This window comes from Marmota marmota, unplaced genomic scaffold, assembly GCF_001458135.2.
Source record: "Marmota marmota marmota unplaced genomic scaffold, marMar, whole genome shotgun sequence".
Lineage (NCBI taxonomy): Eukaryota > Metazoa > Chordata > Mammalia > Rodentia > Sciuridae > Marmota > Marmota marmota.
Window position 1 is genome coordinate 16,932,403 of NW_026000241.1, and position 21,283 is coordinate 16,953,685.

A 21,283-nucleotide genomic window follows, 5' to 3' on the forward strand; every position below is an offset into this window, starting at 1 on the left:
CAGAAAAATGATTTGTCTCAGTCGACGTGAATTCATGAGGCAGAGCATGACATCAGTGATGCCAGTGCCCATTGTGATGGGGTTCTCATCGATTATTATAATGGGATTCTCCGGTTTGTATTTCAAGTAGCATTTTAAAGAGCTTTGCTCATGAATTCAGGTGACAGTTCATAAAATGTAATTTTTAGGACTCTTCAGAAACTTGACAATAAGCCTTATAAAGGAAATTAAGCCTTAATTATCCATTACCTATCCAAGCCCATTATACCCCAATAGAGGGACTTGGGTGGCTTTTTAATATTCTCAGACCTGCATTCATTAACAATGGTCTGGAGACCTCATGAACAATGGCATTATATCTTAGGTGTCAGTGGTAAAACTGCATACCTATAGCATGTCATTCCAGTAACTGCAAGACCTACTCAGGATAGCATCAGGAATCACACAGCTTCCTTATTGCTGGACCAATTAGATAAAGACTCCCTGGCTGTGCTGGAAGCCCAGAGAGGGTGTTTCACTGTTTCCTCTGCCAAGTCTTTAGGGAAGTGTAAATGAGTTTATTTAAAAGACTGTGAAATAAAGATATACTGAAAACATGAAAATTATGAAGAGAAGTTATCTAAAATATACTGTGCATCTCATTTCATCCTGGGCATGAAAGCCCACATTTTATTTATATGATCTTGTTTAACACTCAGTCTCCTAGGAAGGAGAACACAGGGCTCTGAGAGATTAAGATTGGCTCAAATTAATGCAAATACTAAGTATCAGAACTGGAAACCAGAGACAGCCTATTTGACTCCCAGACATTGCCTTTTCCTGCCCCACCACCTTGCTATCTCCTACTCTAGCCTGTGATGGTGGAAAGAATAAATCACCATGATCAGCTCCAAAGGTTGGGGTGGGTAATGGTGCCCCAACAGTAAATAAATTTATGACTTTTATTTGGCACTGAAACTATAAAAAAGCAGACGGTGGGAAGCCTCTCTTGTGTATAGCACTTGGAGATTAAGTATGGACCTCAGCACTTTAAAGAGGGGCATTCACTGCCCTAAGAATTGGGGAGTAGCAACTGGCTCTACCTCTCCCACCCCAACTCTGAGTGCTTCAGTGAAGGCTCAGCAGGACATCTTCCTGATTGCCTTCAACCCTTTGATATTTATTGATGGGCCATGGGTCCTTTGGGTCTCCCCTTCCACAATTTCTTCTTGACTCATAATATTCACTGGGCTTAAAGACTGTCTCCTCCAGGAAACAGATCCTGGCCAATGCTTCTTTCTAGCTTGCTTTGCATCTCCATTAATGGTCCATTATATTACCATGGATTCTATTTGCCTGCTAATTGTCCAGCATGAGTTCTGATCACTTCCATAATGCTTATTCACTCATCAAATATTTACTATCAGCTAGGTTTCAAGAACAAACCATGCTCCATGTTTTTTAAGGGTTAGTAATTACAGAATTGTTCTCATGGAGTTTACAGGAGAGATAGAGATTACCCAAATAATTTCAGAAATATAGAAATACAAGTGGGAGATAAGTGCTTTGAATGAAAAAAAAAGTAGTGTCATAAAAGTAGGTTATAGAGGAAACTAATTCGGTTTGAGTGTATCAGGAAGGGATGTACCAACGAAGTGAACTCTGAGCTGTGATCTAGCGGATGGATAATAGTCAAGGGGCACAGTGTGTAGGTGTGTGTTTGATGGAGGAGATGGTGGGTAGATACAAAGATGCAGGAAGGTAGAAGACTGAGGAAGAAAAGTTCCTTGGCAGGTGGTAGTGTTCTCCTTTTGAGGAAGGGAAAAAAGAAAAGGAGAGAGTGAATGAGACTGAGAGGTCACCAGGGATGAGACTGGAGGTCTGGAAGTCCTGTAATATTCTGTTTTTATGCAGAGGCAATGGGAGGACTTCGGAGAGTTTGGAACAAATACATGAGTGTCCTCAGTAGCCCTTGTTACCTCCTTTTTACAGGTCAGGAAGCAGAGGCTCAAATGACTTGTGTAACTTTTCCAGGTCTCATGGGTGACTACACAGCTGAGCAGGTGGCTTGACTAGGACTTCAACCCAGGCCAAGTGATGCCAACTCTTTCTATCTTCAAACATTCAATGAACCCATGCTGCCATATTCTCTGCCCCTACTGCCCCAAGTTCTTAATTCTGAAAAGAAAGCATCTACTTTTTTGGAGAATTAAACAGAACTGGTTGGAATTAACATTTTTAATGTTAATTAAAAGACAGAGGTTGTTATCTGAATCACCCCCATCCTGTAAAGGTTCAGAAAGTCAGATCATATGCCCTATTGTTTGAAAGAGGAGGGGTAGTAGTCTGAATCCACTCTGTTCAAAGTTTAGATGAAACTTTAAACTGCATACTATTGCCTAAGAGTACTTTCCACCCCAAAGGCATGGTGGGTGGTTGGGGGAAGGCAAGACTGGAAACAGAGACCAGCTAGAATCTTCTACAGTAATCCAGGTGAGAGGTGAAGGTGGGGATGGATACTGTAAATTTTAGGCAGGGGTCAAGTAGAAATGGCACATCAAATACATTGGGAACATGAGGTATAGAGATGCCTCCCTGACTGGATTGTGACCTGGGCACATGGTGACATCATTTGCCCTCGGGAACAGGTTTGCAGGAGGGAGGGTATAGCTGCTCTGTTCTATCCATTGCTGGGCAGGTGAGTCTAGAGGTCTGTGGAGAGTTCTGGACCCTTGGCCTTTGGTAGAAAGAACTTCCCTTATTATTGGGAAAATTTATAATGAGGGATTTATGCTGGTTGGCTTTGCCATCTAGGTCTTCTTTGCCCTCTAGTTCAGACTCTATCATTTCCTGTACTCTCATCGCCCTTTTTTTTTTCCTGAGAACCAGATCCAGCATGCTCCCCCAGATCAGAATGCAGGTGGATAAGACTGGTATTTTATTGAAAGGATTTTCCCCCCATATGGTTTGAGGAGGAAAAAGATAATTCACAAAGCCCCAGTTCATTCAAGGAATTATACCAAATCCCCAAAGCATTGCCTTACACATTCTAAATCAAGTTCCTGGCTTTTAAAATGGGAACCTGTAATCTCAAGGAAAAAAAAAAGTGTGATTTATCCCTCCGATCTTGCAGTGCATGCAATGTAGACATTTCACTCCTGGGAATGAATAGTCCTGTTTGCCTCGAAGCAGTCTGTAAACGTTTGAGTCGTGACCAGACAACTTGACTTTTAATGGCCTGCAACCAACTAAAATAAGCACACAAAGTTATGACCACCACTAGGAAGCCAGACATTCCTCGGTATCCCCAGTAACTTTCTGTATTTTTCTGGAATTGCTTTTTTAAATCTGATGACTTCAGAATAATCTTCTATTATAAAACAGTGGGACCGGTACAACAGAGAGTTGTTAAATTTTAGACACCCAAATGAGAATCTTGAGGAGCACTCAATATGCTCTACTTATTACAAAGCAAATATATGTCACTCTTGTGTCCATCTGCAGGTAGTAAGTGGTGGACCATTGGCGTAGCAAAGCACCATCTCAGTAGAATCCTAGGACGCTCCGCTCCAACTCATGGTCTTGTCATATGCCTGATGAATAGGGTGCACTTGATACATGCCATCCCTTCCTCCTGCCCTGATGATGTCAGAACTGGTGGGGTAGTGTTTACAACTCCAGCCACGGAGCAACATGGGAATTTTACCCAATGATGGAGGAAATGCAGATACATAAGAACTTAATAGTCTGAACAGAACTAAGGAGTCAGTACTGTACTCTGTTCTGGAAAGGCTGGAGAACCACTTGGAAGCTGACTTCAAACTATAACTGAGGCAGGTGTGAGCCAGGGGAAGTTGCCGGACTGAGGCAGGATATATCAATCAGCTACTGAGTCTCACCGGTTGCTGTACCCACCATGAGGGCAGCTGAGCTGCAGAGCCTTGATGGCATAGGGGACCTAGAAAATAGGGTCTAATTGGTGTCCTTCAGTGACTCTCTTCTAATTTTACAGGGGCTTTGGAAAAAATGGGAGATGGGCAGGGGACCATATGACACGGGCTTGAAGGGGTGGAATGTCAGCTAGCTCAGGGGAGAGGCCAGGATTTCTGTGGCCATCTAAAGAGAGTGATGGGTGAGTGTTAACCTGGCTTGCATGGTATTTGGACAAGCAGAGTCCGCCCCCAAATGAAAGTGTTCCCCATTGCTCTGGCAATTGGGTAGTTTTTAAGTACTAATTGATCTTTCTTTTTTAAAAAATTTTTTCCCCTTTTTTGAGAAGAGGGAAGATTTGAATCTCCAGGGCCTCACTTGACTAGAAAAGCAGCCTCTTCTATCCTGCTCTCATGTATGAGAACACAGAAGCCTTCTCCTGAGATGACTCATGGTTTAGTGTCATGAATGAAGGAAAGAACGATGCCTTTTCCTTGAGATAGGCCAATGAAAAGGCCCCATTATAAAAATAAAAATTGCAATAACCACTGGGTGTTTATGATGATTAGGCAATGTGGTATGTGCTTTTATGACTTTAGCCTCACAACTCCCTTAAGAGGTTGAGGCCATTATTAATCTTTTATAAATAAAGAAATCAGAGTAATAAAATCTTTATAAATTGCTTAAGGTCAAGTAATAAGTAGGATGTGAGCCCCACACTGACTCTAGATGGACCACCTCTGAAACACCAGGAACCTCAAGGTTTGGTGGGGAGAAAAGTTCAGTGTTTGTCAAGGTCACAGTAGTCACCTTACCTTTCCAAGTGTGGCAGTGATCATGAAGCGTATGGGTCCCAATTGACTAATAACTTTCAATTTGATTCTCTCACCAATTAATTTGTGGATTAAATGCATTTGTTTTGATTCACTATTAGACTCCAGTGGATGTCCAATGCTTTTAATGCTTAACTATCCTTAAAACTCTCATTAGTGTTTCTGTTGAACATATAAGAAAACAATGCTTCTCAAAGTATGGTCCCTAGACCGGCAGCACCATGCAGACTAGTTAGAAATGCAAATTCTCCAGCTCCACCTAAGGCCTGCTGAGTCAGAACTTCTGGGAATGGGACCCAGCATCTATGTGTTATAGCCCTGCAGATCACTGGATGCATGCTAACATTTAAGAATCACTGCTGGGTGCAGTGGTGCAAGCCTGTAATCCCAGCAGCTCAGGAAGCTGAGTTAGGAAGATCGTGGGTTCAAAGCCAGCCTCAGCAAATGTGAGATGCTAAGCAACTCAGTGAAACCCTGTCTCTAAATTAAAACACAATAGGACTGGGGATGTGGCTCAATGGTTAAGCACCCCTGAGTTCAATCCCTGGTACCAAAATAAATAAATAAATAAATAAAAGAATTACTGCACCAAAGCGATTATATTTTTCACAGGGAAAAACATTAAAACATGAACTTTAAAATACTTCTCAAAAAATGTTTTTACCTCATTTCCAAGTCTTCATTTTCTTGTGGTACAAATTTGTACAAGGCAACGTAGGTGTTCATCTGTAATGGGTCTTTGGAAAGAGGTCCCTGAAAGAGAAAAGAAAGAAGAGCAAGAGAAGGAAGGAGGAAGAATTGGAGAGAGGAGAGAAAGAAAACAGGACATAGAGGCGTTATTACACAGTAATATCACTGTACGGATCTTAGGTGCTAAAACAGGGAGCCATTATTAATGACTTTCTCTCAGCCTTAGGTTTATTTTTAATTCTGTTTAACGGAGGAAGATTTTATAAAAAAGTTTGAAAACAATTATTTGGAACTCATTGTCAGAAATACTACACTTTTCCTTGATACAGTTGTATGATTGTCTTCTTTGATACAGTTGTTCATGAAAAATGTCCCAGGGTTGGTCCCAGGAATGGGAGGGAATATTCTCTCTAAAGAAAGAGGGACCTGTGAGCAGTAACTAACAACTCTCACTTGCTAAAACAGACATTCTATCAGTTAGTTGAGAGCTACTGTTTAGTGTATCAAAGGGAACCAGGTTTATTCATCTGGTAATTAGCTCATTGATTTTGAGGAAAAAGCATAGATTTTGGCATCAGTTTATATTAGGTACCACCCTCTACTGGTTATGAAATCTTGCAATAATCCTAATAAAAGTACCATTTTGATAGTTTACTATGTGCCAGGCATAATGGGATATGCATTAGCACAACTGACCTTCACAGAATTGTTAGGTAGATTTTCTTATAGTCTGCAATTTAGAGAGTATATGAGACTTCTATGTGTCACATACATATTAGCTATTATTACTAACCAAATTTTAATGCTATAGAGGCATTTATATTTTATAAAGACAAGTTAAAGTCATATATTGTGGTGTATAATTACATACTACATTTGAACATAAATAATAAATATATACTGTATATTATATAATAACATGAAAATTTCACACAACTATATGTTCCCTTTTTACCTATGATTTGGTTTGCTATTTAAAGCTCAGTTTTCTTATATCACATTATCCTACTTTATTATAATTATATACATACATATGAATAAGCATATAAAATATAATAATTGTTTATATACTATGAAGTATAGTCATAGTTCTATAATTTACACATCATGTACTATATGTCAACATACATAACATATATGACAGAAACAAAAGATACAACACAACACTTATCCTGTTTCCCTCTTATTCACTGTGATATTTCTATTTAATCCATACTACTATCCCATGGCACATTATGCTACATTGTGCTATTTTATACTTTAAAAATGCTATCCTGGGACCCACTAAGTGGATTTCATGACCCACTTGGGTGGTGACCTGCAGTTTGATCTAAGTGCTCTTGTCTGATCTGTCTTCTGTGCCTTCCATAAATACCTGGTGGTTTATGTTCTTTGCTTGGTCTTTGAAATCGTCAGTGCCATTTTCTGGATACGTAAACACTGAAGGAGACAAGAGAAAGCAGGTGCTTTATGAATCCAGTCACCATATTTGGGAACCATGCCTGAAGGATATTGGTTTATTTATTCCATGCACCATAGCGTCTACTTCACTACTCACTGTCTTTTCCTCATCCTTAGTGATCCAGCTTTCATGTTTCATGTTCTCTTCTGTGAAACACCCCCTGACTCCCCACACAGCATTCTGCAGCACCTTCTCTGCACTCCCACAACCTCTGTGCACACCTGGCTAGCACGTTTCCTTGCATTGCTGGGCAACCAAGTGTTCAGAAAACTTGGAACTGTTTGGTAGTGTTCTTCTGAGGAGCAGAAACTGTGTCTTTGATCTTTGTTGGATATATCAAATCACATGTTAATGGGATGGTGGGTGGGATAGCATCTGACTATTTGCATTTTTAACTACCTTTTCTAAATATCAGATTCTTTGTATTAAATATCTTTATTCTAGTCCCTTAATGACATCTATATTCTATTTTACAGATTAAAGCTTTAGTTTTAAACTTCAAATTATTTCCTTGATCTCTGACTTTCAACACATGGGACCATTATTTGGTTTTTCTTTACTGTAGTCTTGGAATGTATACTTCTCTTCCTTTACAATTGAATAGTTACTGTGTTTGATTTTGATAGAGAATATGCCTTCTCATAACAGAGAGGTGTTTCCACTGTCCACATACAGAGCTGTGGGAGATTCCTGATGGAGGCAGGGGGCTCTGCCTTAGTTAGTTTGATCCGCCAAATCTACCTCAGAGACCAGCAGTGTGGCCAGATGTGTCTTCCTTAAAAATATGGCAAATGTTTCCAAATGTATACAACAGAATTGCGCAGTCTAAATGTACCACTTGGATGACTTGACGTTTAAAATAACACATCACTGCTTTATTCTTCTCTTTATTTCCCTTCAGATCATAAAGAAAATATCAGTAGAAAGAGCAAAGCACATGGTGGAAAGCTCTAAACCTATTTCATAAGTGCATTGACAATTTTTACTGTCCTTAAAATAGATTCAACAACAGTGAAGTGGAAAACACTCGTCAGAACAAGAGCCCCTGTAAAAGTCCTGAAGTTTATTAAATATCTATTCTACTCAGTTTATAGCTCCAGAGTTTATGGATGCAATTCCAGTGTGCCTAAGAAGCCCATATGCAGTCATATGCACTCTGGTTTGTTGTACCTGGAAGATCAGCTCAATTCCAGGGACTCTGTCAGCCTCAGTGCTAGACCACTCAGCTTGGTGCTTAAAAAGTTTAAAAAAGAGCCGAGTCCAGCAATACCTTTTACTGGTATTCTGTGATTACCTGAAATCCAGCTGCAAGTACTTGATTCTATACATATAAAACTAGATTCTTCTAAAATAATATTAAATATTTTTTATAGAAACATGGAAAGAAAATCTTCCTAGAAAATTCTGGTCTGAGGCTTAAAAGGTGAACTACATCATGTGTATACATGATGTTCAATGATTTTGCAATATTATAATTTCATATTTTTTACTTTTTAAATTAAATATCCACCTGGTCCTCTGGTTCAATTTGGACCATTTTTGTGAACTGTGCTGAAAATTGTTTGAAGTGACCTTAAATGTGTTTTCAGATACATGGCTGCAAGCAGAATGGGAAGGTTGCAAAATGATTTTCAAAATCTATTCCTCTGAGCCATTTCTAAGATTTTGATTTGAGGAGAGAAAAGTCTGGTAAACTGTTTAACTAAAATGAATCTCATATACCCTTTATTTTTGGTGCTTTAAATTCCTCTATGGAAAATGACTTGGTTATTCATTTCACCCATGACAAGTATTCAAAGAACATGTCCACCAGGCAGGTGGGTTTTCTAATATTACAGAAACAAAATGAATCTTAGCTTTGGCTTCATCCCCAAAGGACTTTTTTTCCTCTTCCATATTCTCTCTTCCTCTTTTGCTTTCTAGGCCTAGGAAGCCCCTGCCCACCACTGTTTTCTGCAATGATTATTTTGCTTTTCTTTTTAGACCTGGTAATGCAGCAAGTTACATTACTGAATTATCTGACATTGACCCACATTTTGGTCCTTTGAATAAATCCAACTTTGTTATTATGCAAAACCCTTTAAAAAAAAAACATTACTGGATGAAGCTTACTAGGATTTTTGCTTTAGATTTCTGCATCTATATTCAGGAGGGAAACTGGCCAGTGATTTTCCTGTCTCCGTCCTTGTTTGGTTTTGGAGTCAGTATTGTAAGAGCCTCATAAACCAAGTTAGAGAATGCTGCTGCTCTTTCTCCTTGCTGCTTTTTGGTCCTCTGAAGTAGCTTATGTAATGTGGAAATTGTCTATTCTTTAAGTGTTTGGGAGAATTTACTTATGAAATTATCTGGGCCTGGTGTTTTTATTGTACAAAAATTTAAATACTAATTCTGTTTCTATAAGGAGTAGAAACACATTTTCGATTTGAGTCAGGCTTCAGTCATTGATATCTTTCTTTTTTAAGTTAATTTTTTATTTGTTTTAATTAGTTATACATGACAGTAGAATGCATTTATGCACTTGGATATGTCATTACATAAATGGGGTATAAATTTTTCATTTTTCTGATTGTACATGTTGTAGAATCACATTGGTCATGCAGTCATATATGTACATGAGGCTATAATGTCTGTTTCATTCTACTCTCCTTCCTATCCACAGATCCCCTCCCCTCCCTTTACTCTCCTCTACCTAATCTAAAGTAAAGCTCTTCTTCCCTAGCCCCCACCTTTATTGTGAATTAGCATCCTCATCTCAGAGAAAACATTCAGCCTTTGGTTTTTTTGGGGATTGGCTTATTTCGCTTAGCATGATATTCTCCAAATTCATTCTTTTTGATGTCAGCCGGTTTAGAAAATGTTTTGAATTTTAATGGTATGATTCTGGTTATGACATTCTTTGATTTTCTTTTTCATCTGTGTTATGTTCCCCTTTTTACTATTGCTTTATGTTTCTGTTACCTAAAAATTGTTACAGATGGTAAGTTTTATTATTTAAAAAAACACTCAGGATTCATCGATCTTTGTTTGCAATTTAATAATTTCCTCTCTTTTTTCTGCCTTTTGAGGGGTTTATTCTATTTCATTTTTTAACTTCTTCAAGTATGATACTCAAATTATTATCCTTTAGACTTTCTTACTTTTTAATAAAATTGTTTAAAGCTAAGTACTTTAGTCACAACTTTAATGCTATCCCACAAATTACGATATATAGTGTTTGGGTCATTCCTTAATTTCAAATATATTCCAATTTTCATCATGAGTTCCTTTGGACACATGAACTTCTGAAAAGTGTGTTTTAATTTAGCAAAAATTATTGGTTTTCCTGGTTATCTCTTTGAGTATTGATTTTATCTTGTTTGTATTGTGGATAAAAAATGTGCTCTCTATAATATCTAGTGACTTGAAATTTGTGAGGCTTGTTTTGTGGCCTTGCAGGTAATATGTTTTTATTATTGTCCCATGTGTTCTTAAAAAGGATGTAAATCCTGCACTCTTTAGATGGAGTGTCCTTTTGAAGTTCATTAGATGAGGCTTGTCAAGTGTGTTGTCAAATCTCTCCATCCATACAGAATCTTTTTGTCTATCTGGCTTGCCAATGAGTGAGAGGCATTAATATTCTCTGATAATAAGAACACCGATTTTCCTAATAATTCTCCTTGAGTTTCTATCATTTTGAGGCTGTGCATTAAGTAGAGAATATAGAAGTTGAAAATTTTTATATTGTGATGAAATGAACATGACCATGAAATAATGCTTTTTATCCTTAGTAACTGTTTCTTTGGTTTCAAAGTTCACCTTCCCCCATATATTAAATAGCTACATGAGTTTTTTGTTTATTTGTTTAATATATGCCTGTGATTAACAATTTACCCTCACCAGTTTCTGTACAAAAAAGGTAATTTATTTTGCCTGTATTTTTCTTGTTTATTCCCCTGGGAACTTTAAAAATTATTTTACTTTCCAACTTTCCACTTTTTAAAGTTTTAGATATTGATAGTGTACAGGTCATTTAAAACTTTGGTCTGAAAAACTTATTGGGTTGATTTTGATCACTGGTAAACTTGAATTACTTCCTAAATATTTATTTTACATCTTCTATATGTCCTAAATTTTCTATGCTCTTTCTTCTATACACCTTCTCCCCCTCTTCCCACCTTCCTTCTTTTGAATTGATTGGCTTTCTTTTCTCCTCATCATTCAATTTTGTTAACTTTCTATTTTAATATACTTTTTATTATTTTAGTAGTTGTCTTGGAACTTTTATGACATGAATTCAATCAAAATCTAAAGTGAAATAGCTCAATCTCCTCCTGAATGAGAAGAGGATCTTTGAATACACATTTTCAATTTAAATATGAATTTTTTTATATCCAAAATGTGCTTATTGGGATATTTTCACACTCATCTGGATTCAGACTGCTTTTAGTGCTGCTTCCTCCTGAAGGAACATCCTTCTGTAAGTCTTGCATTTCCTCCTTTAGGCTGGCAGTGGATAGTGAATATTTTTAATAATGTTTAGCAACTTTTAAAACAATATTTTTTTAAGGTAGCTACTGTTTGTCTAGAATTAACCACAGGTTTACCATTTTCTTTGCTCTTCATTTCTTCTTGCTACTGAGTGTTTGTATTGAGTTATTTATTTGTGATTCTGGGTAAAAGTCACTTTTCTTTCAGCATATTGAGGGTGTGTCACCCTACTGTTATTTAGCACCTAGTATGGTTTGTTAGGAGAACCTGCCAGTTTACTTTCATTCCTTTGTTTGTAATACATCTTTCAACCTGTATATAATGTTTTCTTTTGTCTGTTCTTAATGTTGTCTTTTGTCTTTGAATTTCTAAAGTTTCACTAAGATGTGGTTAGGCATAGATTTCTGGTTCATGGAAAGATGTTTAATAATTCTGGAAAATTTTCAGTATTTTCTTGAATACTTCCTTAATTCTATTCTCTTTCTATATACTTTTAATATGTCAATTAGATACATGTTAAAATTTTCTCACTCACCTTCTACATCTCTTTTGCTCTCATAGAAACTCCACTGCTTTGTTTCCCTGGATATAATCTAATTTATTTGGCTCTATATTTCAGGGTGCTGATTCTCTCTTTAGCTATGTCTAATATGCTATTAACTTTATCAATCACATTTCTACTTTAAAAACTTCTAGAGCGTCTACTTAGTTTCTATTCAAATTTTCCTATTAATTTTGATAGTCTAATGTTCCTTTATTACATTTTCTAGTTCACTTAAAATAGCTATATGTTTCTTTATTTGATAATTTCAACATATACAATCTCTTGAGAGTCTGATAATAAAATTGTTTTTTTCCTGATAATTCTCACCAGTGGTGGCTCATTTTCTCATGTTTGGTAATTTTTTTTTGTTAGTTTATTTTCTTTGGAAGTTTACTGTGGGAAGTTTTTGAGGTATATAAAAGAAAAAGCATAGAAAATTTGGGACATATAGAAGATGCAAAATAAAATATTTAGGAAGTAATTCAAATTTACCAGTGATTGACGAAGTCAATTTCAACCCAATAAAAGACCAAGTTTTTCAGACCAATTTTTTAAATGACCTGTATACTATCAATAAATATCTAAAACTTAAGAAAGTGGAAAGCTCGAAAGTAAAATAATTTTTTAAAGTTCCCATGGGAATAAACAAGAAAAATAAACAAGAAAATAAACAAGAAAAGTACAGGCAAAATAAATTACTTTTCATGTACATGTGGGTTTAAATTCTCTTCTTCCAAAGAGAGCTTACATTTACCTCAGCTAAATACATGGAGACAGTACTGCTTTTGGCATTTTAAGGTAAAGTAAACAAGAATTTCATATTGTTTTACTTTGCATATATTGGTAGTATAGATTCAGTCCCTAAAACCCAAGTAGGAAGAACTTGTTCTTCGCTTTCTTCCTTCCTTATTTTCTCCCTCCCTCCCTTCTTCCCTCCCTTTCCCTTCCTCTCTCCCTCCCATCCCCCATCCTCCTTCCCTCTGTTTCTCTTTCTTCCCCTATTTCCCTTCTTCTTTTTTCTTCTTCTTCTCCTTCTCCACCTGAGTTCAGGCTGATACACATATTCCTCTGGAAGGCATTCTTTTTTGCTAGTGACAGGAAGGATGCCTTTTGTGGTGTCAGCATTTTTCCAAGGGGCCTCTCTTCCATCCTGTTACCCTGCACACTACCCAGTTTTATTCCTCATCGTTCATATGGGGGGTCTTTTATTATCTACACCGAAGGCTCCAGATATGTGCGGAGTAAATATTGGCCTTCACCTGCTTATATCTCTGAGTTCATCTAGATCCATGTTTTCTTGTCACTTCTAGACGCTAAGGAATTGTCTTATTTTGTTGTCAGCTCTCTCAGTGCATTATCTAGAAATTTCTTTAAAATTTTTTTCCTCAACAGTTTGAAGAGTGCTAAACAGGGAAAAAAAATCATCTGAGTATCCAACCTTCCATATTGCTGAAAAGAGAATCTTCTGTACTTTTAAAGAGATCATTACCTGATCTGGAGACTAAGTATGTATTGTAGAAATATACCATAAATATTTACATCTGCAATTTAGGAATTGCTCACTGGAGGGGGACAAGAACCAGAGGTTATCTGTCCACTGAGCCGCTAAAATATTCTGGGAGAGAGGGGTGACAACTTTGAGATATAGAGCCTATGAATGCTTAAAACAAGAATAAATTTTCCACATCTGAGCTTGCCTTTTCTCTTTCTGAGCAAAACTTCTTTGCTTAAGTGCAAAGTGAGGTAATATTGGTTTTGTAATATCCTCAAATGGATGTGATTAACCCAGTCCTTTTTGAAGAAAATTTCTAGGAATTTGTATTGCTTATGTCCTGCTCTCTCTGTTTCTCTTCCAGGAAAACTGGGATCACATACAGTCATACTGAAATGCAATTATTGAAGGCAGCCAGTAAAACTATTATTTGGCTTTTCAAGCTGAGACAGGCAGCCCAGATATTTCTTCTTTGCTTATTACTTTATTATTAGTGGAGTTTCTAACAGTTAAGCCAAAGGTGAAGACCAACAAATTTTCCACTCTATGTCTATAATGCATTCAGGAATAGTGTTGAAAATAATAACTGAAAACACTCAATCCTACCCAAGAAAATTTTTAAGAGAGGAAAACAGAGATTGCACTCTTAGAAGTAAAGAAATTAGGATGAATTATATATGCTTCTAAGGTACTTCAGAGATCTAGAGGAAATAACACCTGTGAGAAATATTATTTTAGGTCATAAATGAAACATGTAATGCAGAACCATTTGTCATTGGCTTCGCAGATACCACTTCTAGAAAGCCAGTCCCTCTTGCCATGACTGATGGGATCCTGGGGAAACTACATGAGCTGGGGATGTCCTCCAGTTTTTTCTCAAACTACATTGATAGGGAATTAAAATCAGTCAAAGGAAAATATTTTGAAGCAAACTGCTACATAATTAATCCCCCTAGCTTCCAAGGGGATATTGTAAAGAAAGCTATTGCTGATCAAAGGAATATTTAATTGCTCTCCAAAGCTTTTAAAAAGTTTGTATTTTACAAAATTCTTTCAACTGATCTCTTTGAATAAGGCTATGAAATTGCCCCTTAACATAGAAGGGATGGAAAACAATCAACTGTGTTTTTGAGTGTTACTCTGAAGCTTAGTTTTCTTTTCTGTATGGTGTGTGTATGTGTGTGTGTGTGTGTGTGTGTGTGAGAGAGAGAGAGAGAGAGAGAGAGAGAGAGAGAGAGAGAGAGATTGCAGGAGAGGGAGTTAGATTAAAAGACCTGTAATCCTACTTCTCAAACTTTAATGACCATATGAACCACAGATCTATATGCAAATTCTGATTCAGCAGGTCTGGATGACTATAGGTCTGCATTTCTAAAATTCTTCTAAGAGGTACCCTGTCTGCTGGTCCAGGAACCATGCTTGGTCTAAGTTGAATCTCTGACCCTTCATGACCTCATGATGACTTTTTTAAATAGCAACTATGCTTCATATTGATGATTTCTAAGTGTAGCTCTTCATACTATAAAATTTCCTTAAGACCACCTTTGGAGAGAAATCCTCAGGGTAAACAGAGGATTTAACTATCATGTAAAATATATAGAGCCAGACCTGGGTAGCATAGGCAGAGTTAAATGGTGGGCATTTGCTGGGCATAAGTCTGAGAAGCTGCAGAGAGGATTTCTTGACAGATTTGATATGAGGTATGAGAGGAAATGAAAGTCAAACCTAATATCAAAAACTCTGGCCTGATGGATGGGTTGATAGAGTTCCTATTTACTGAGCAGAGACGATTGTGGAAAGAGCCCATTTGGGTGGCTGGGTGGGAGCATCAAGAGTCAAGTTTGCAAATGTTACAACTTTAAGGTGCTATTCCACATCCAGAGGGCCATGATCAGTAGGCTATCAGGATCTGGAGGCAGCAGGAAAGCCTAATGCTGAAGATGAAATTTGGCATCCTCACCATTACAGATGGTATTTACATTTGTTAATTCACTCAAAGATCACAGTGATCCTATGGATTTGGCGTTACCATTATTTTCATTTCAGAGTAGGGGTGATTGAGGAGGAGAAAGGCTAGGTCACTACTTCAAGGTCACACAATTATTAAGTGCAGTGCTTTGCCTCCAGAGCAAGGATGCACCAAGGACCTAATATCCAGTGGGTAGTGAGAAGGACATCCGTGGTGTTGGTGGGAAGAGCATCAGGGGAAGAATGAAGGCACTTGGACTGAGTGGATGACCAGACTTGAAGTCTGAACATGCACGTCTGGTTTATATAGAAGTTTCTGGTGTGTTAGTTGCTCAGACACTGAATGCTGGGGTTACTAACCAAATTATATTGCTGGACCTGCAATGCCAGATGGACTGGGGCTAGGCTGATCCTGCAGTTGGTACTGCCTGCTGTGAGGTTCCCTTGGCAGCCAACACCCTCTAATGTGTCTCTCTAATGGCACTGCTAAGTGCTCAACCAATGTTTGCATCCATCTAAAGTAGTGTTTTCCCCATGTAATGCTAAAGAATCCTCACCCTAGCAGTGAGCTTTAGCAGATGTGTGTGGGCTTGGCAAGCCCAGGGTGAGTGCTGATGCTTATTTAGGAAGGAGAGTCATGGGGGTAGCCAAGCACATAGTGCTTTATGGGACCCACACAGACACAGTCCTAACTAGAGAAGAGACATAAATGAATTCCCAGAGCTAAGGCTGTGGAAGCAATATCTCCTAAAATGCTGCTGCCAAAGCAGCTAGGCAGTATTGATTGCAAAACTTCTGCCTGCAGACTAGAAAAGGCGGGGTGACTAGTCATGTGGAACATCTACCCAAGGCAGCACAGCTCCATTCTCGGCAGACAGGGACTGAAGCCTGGAGGAGCTCACTCTGCCACAAAAATGCTCTCAACACAGGTCAGGACCTGTAGCCTCCCTAGCCTGTGAGCAACCTGAGGACAGGTTTTATGACTGCTGTATTTTTGCTGGTGATTATAAATGCTTCACAAACATTTTTCAATAAATGAGTGAAGGTTAAATGGTAGTGGATGTCAAAAATGGCTTGCAGAGAATGTAATGTAAGGGTCTGGCTGTGTGTTTTTAATCTTTGTTTAAGAGATTTTTTTTCATGATTTTAATGAAAAATACTATGTATGTGGCATTTAATGAATGTTTTAGAAATTATTGTAACAAGGGCTTAAGCTATTAGAGGATTACATAATATTGATTAAGAATGTTTGGATTGTATGATTCATTTTTTTAGTTTTAGTCATCTCTTCTAGGTAGCAGCTGTGTGTGAGGAGCAATCTCCCCTCGCCGATGCCTCTCCCTCACCTGTTTCAGGTACTTTGGATGTAGTGCAAAGTAGTTGCTCTGTAGTATAGTTTTCTAATAGAATCTATGACAGGGGAGGAAATAACACAGTTACAGAAAGGTCTGGAAGTGACTCCTGAGCCTCACTATGGCTAAGCCCCTAAGGTAGGAGAATTCAAGGAGATGTCAGAATCAAGCGTCTGAAATTGACCAGGAACTATGCCCCGTTTCCTTCCAGAATACTGATATTAGATTTTCCAGATTGGATTCTAGATCTAGCAGAGAAAGAGAGGGGACTGGAAATGGACTCTACCTGAATCCTGACTAATGTGTTCCTATTTGTGCTGGGACATTTATGTCACTTACCACTGTTGCTGCGTTTCCTTAGGTCATACCCGTCTCCTGGCCCATCAGTTTCTTCAGGAACCTCCACAAGGTCTGAAGTCTTGAAGGAAAGAGGAAACAGCACAGAATGAGCAATGTTATATCAGTGGGCCAACTGAGCAGTGGTTTTCATGTCAGTAGAAAAGCTAAGGTGGAATTTGCACAATGCCTGAGAAAATAATTATTGTTGTTGTTGTTGTTGTTGTTTTTCTGATGGCTAACTTCAGAAAGGCTGTATGTCCCCTCTTGGTCCTCAAGTGCCTCCCTTCAGGCTCAGGCTTGGCCTTGGTAGGTGCCCAATGAATGCTGGATGAGCTTCTTCCCAGGAAGAGACAGCAGAGAGAAATCAGAATTCCTGCCCATATCCTGTCACTTAAAAAAATCTCAATGAAACTGTAACTCTTTGTGTGTGTGAGCTTTAAATACTAATTATAGAGAACCAGATGCACTATTGAAGGATGACTACTTAGGTAGGAATAAAGTGCTATTTACATTGCTGCCAAAATCAATTATTTTTGTAATGTTTATTCTTCCTTTTTTTTAAAGAAGAGAAGGCATAGTCATTCTTCCATCTAGGTTTCAGAAATAATAAAGACAGCAACAATGGCATTCCAATTAGTTAATGGTTCTTGATTACTTACCATGTGCTGTTTTTAAGAATTTTGCATGTATCATCTCATTTATTCTTTACAATAATCCTATGAGAGATTCAGGTAGAAATCTGCATCCCAGAAACAGTGATTTTCCTGGAGGTCCCACAACTAATAAATAGTGGGACGTGGGGGAGTGGACCCATCCAATGATATGTTGGCTGCATGGGCTGGTGAGAGCCTTCAGGGTTATCACATTGTCATATCAGGCTGGTCATGGTCATGGGAACTGGCATATGTTACAATTCAGGATCAACTCTAACCTGGTTGGTTAAACATTCACCAGCACACCACTTATGGCCACTTTTACATGATCAGATACCCTATCTCATTTCTACCTCTTCCAAGAGGATGAGAAAATCACATTCTAAAAAATAATTTGTTTACATTTTATTGGAGTGGAATAAGATAAGTTCACCTTCCTACTTTCCTCATCAGCTCTAGAGTGCTTGAGAACCATCCTCCAAGACAGATTTTTGTTTTTTTGGTACCAGAGATTGAACACAGGAATGCTTATCCCCTGAGCCATATCTGCAGCTGTTTTTATTTTTTATTTTGAGACAGGGTCTTGCTAAGTTGCTTAGCAAGGCCTCACTCAAGACAGATTTTTGTTACAGTTTAGCTTGAAGATTTTTTCCCCCAGAGAGTTTACTTTCATGACACATCAGAAGGAAACAAAAGAAAACACAAGGGGGGAAAAAAGAAACCTAACAACCCAGCACAAGGTCCTCATCATTCATACCCTGCTCTTTTTGAGGCTTATGATTTCTACACACAAATGCTTTACAGGGAATTTCATTTATTTCAATTTAATCTTATGAAACTGAGATTATTCACAAACTAACCAGAATATATTTTTTAAAGTTACTTCAAAAAAAACCAAAGCCTCCCCAAAGCCATCAGGCTTTTTATATTCTAGAACATTCTTTGAAAACATAACGATTTGGAAAACCATCAGGCAATGACTTCTGGACAATGTAGAACAAATGCCTCCTCAGCCCTGGAAGAAAATAAACCTGCAGAACAAAGCTTTGCTATGTGGGAATGAGTTAGCTTTAGGACATAACAGCATTAAAGAATGGCAAGGGGCTGAAGTTCATTATCACTTGACCCTGCAGGAAGGAAGCAAAATCATTTTAAAGTACCAATCAATTGTCTCTGTTTTCTTCTACAGAGGCAAGTTGGTCTCTGGGAAAAGAGTGAGGTGACAGATACTCAAGTGCAATTTGATTTTTCTTTGTCTCCCTGTGGTTTTCAGAACAATGCCTTCAATAAGCAAAACTCCAACAAATATTTACTGATGGAATCAGTACTAGAATAACTGGACAGTGAGGAATGACACCCTATTGACACAATCAGAAACTGTGCTTTTTGCTCCTAAAATCAGTTTACAGGGTCCAAATGTTGTTAGAAACAAAGGTATTTTAGAGATGAAAGCGAACTGAGCATCCTTCAGTTATTCCTCTGATGGTTTTGCTGCTTCTTACAGTTAGCCAAAAATGGAGGCTAAAATGTTCATTGCAAACTATGGAATGTGTCTAAGGATGTCTCTTTGTCATATGATCAGCAAAGCTAAGGACTGCAGGAGCAGTCAGCCACCTACTCTTTATATGGATAGTTCAAGGTCATCTCTGGGGAGCCTCTTCTCCACCCTTGCCTCACCTTGGCCTTCTGTTTACCTTTTCTCCAATGCTGGTCTCATATAAGAGTGGGAAATGCTTATGTTGGAGTGGAATGAGGATATATTGGCTCTCATCAGAGACGTGAGAGAATGCAAGTCTGGTCAAAATGCAGGTCAAAGTGGAAAGAAGTCTCTCTTCACTCTGATCAGTTTTATTTGGGCTTTTCTTTTGGCTTGCTAGGTGGTAGCTACAAAAAGTCTTGACTTGTAAGGGACAATGGGTGAAGGGGTATGGGCTGCAAACCAGCTCTATGTGGCTCTGGGGGAAGCCACTCATTGGCAGCGCAGGTCCTTCTCATTCCCTTGAGAAAGGTGTGATGTGGTCGATAGGATCTGGCAGAGGGTTATCATCCTTTGATCTTATTTCCAAGCTTTAGATCCAGCCTTCTGGTTGCTGTACATGTGTGATTTAAAAGCTGTCCACACAGATAGCAACTGTGAATAAGACAAAGAAAGAGGAAGGAGCTGGCAGGGCTGATTTCCTTGGAACCAAACTTAAGTACTTAATTCAAATTTACTGCCAGCTTTAAGTCCTTCTTAGAAGTTTAGAGAGTTTGGTGTTCATTTTTTTTTTTTTTATACACCATAGATTTAGTGAGAATTTGTAATGGACAGACACTACATAGATGAATGTTTCTCAAATTTTGGTGGGTATTGGGATCATCTGGGTTGCTGATAAAACTCACATAGGGCAGAACCTCTCCCTCTGTGCTGTTATTAGGTTCCCCCATCGAATTCTGATGCCCACCAAAGTTTGAGAATCACAGATATAAGGTATTGGAAATAAAATGCAAACAGAGCGCTTGCATTTAAACAGCTCTGTCTTAGTGGAAGAGGTGATTGGAAAAGCAAGAGAACAATTAAACAAAAAAGCAAAAATTACTAAGCATTATATAAATCAGTTGCTATGGGAGAACGGGGAACAGGGAAGAGGTGCCCAGCCAAAGCAGGAAGCTCTGGGGGAATGTTATCTGCAGAGTTAGAGACAACGTGTGGGTGACTAGACAGAGCATGGCTTTTCAGAGAGCTGTTCCTGGAGGTTGGCTGTGAGAAATGAAGTGTTATGTGGACCCTGGAAGATTCTGAGGTCTGTCTTCAAGAGTCTCTCATTAATTCTTCTCTATTCTTCAACCATTTCTCAAGTGCTCACTATGTGCCGGAGACCTTGCAAGGTCCTGGTGTAGTGAGGTAAATAAGGAAGGAGCCCCTGATGTATAGCCACTTACTATCTAGTTAAGGAAATTGATGCAAAAGAAGATAATTACTGTGTAATCAAGTATATCCAATAAGAAAGGAGCTCTTGAAAGCTTGTGGAAGGAATGACTGGTCATGCTTGAGGGAGTCTGGGGACTCTACTTTTTATTTTTATAGAAATCAAGTTGTATCTTAAAGAATTGCAATTGTAGAGAGCAATATTTTCTAAGATGTGATATCAAGAGCTTGGTGAATTCAGGGAAAAAAAAAAAGAAAAGCCTCGTATCATGGGAGCTTGCATGTGAGAAGTTAAGTATTTGTGGACCCCAGAGGATCCTGCCATCAAGAGTCCCTTATTGATTCTTTCTCATTCTTTAACTATTTCTCAAGTGCTCATCTGTATCAGCCATGCTGAAGAGTTTGGGCATTGTCCTTCCAGCAGAAGTGACTCAATAGAGTGTTTTAATTAGGAAAATTGTGCATGTATTTAAGGGATGATACAACTTGAGATGCTGCTAAGAGTACACTCAAAGTGAATAAAGTAGCATAAATATTTCTTTGTTGTAATCTGGGTGAGAGATAATGAGTTTCAAGTCCTGATAGTTGGTGAAAGAGAAGGGCACTTAGGATACATATTTCTGAGTTCTGCCTCGTGAAACATAATCACCAATGGAGCACAAGAAT

General features: G+C 38.2%; 1 protein-coding gene across 4 annotated transcripts in view; it reads right to left on the bottom strand.

Moving 5' to 3' along the window:
• Positions 1-21,283, bottom strand: part of Stac (SH3 and cysteine rich domain) — a 141,184-nt gene that overhangs the window by 25,508 nt on the left and 94,393 nt on the right. For all 4 annotated transcript variants that reach the window (XM_048795523.1, XM_048795522.1, XM_048795525.1 and 1 more), the window contains 3 exons: positions 17,057-17,135; positions 6,808-6,872; positions 5,407-5,495 (listed from right to left, as the gene is read on the bottom strand). In XM_048795523.1, the coding sequence (XP_048651480.1) occupies positions 5,407-5,495; positions 6,808-6,872; positions 17,057-17,135 (233 nt within the window). The remainder of the gene's footprint in view (positions 1-5,406; positions 5,496-6,807; positions 6,873-17,056; positions 17,136-21,283) is intronic.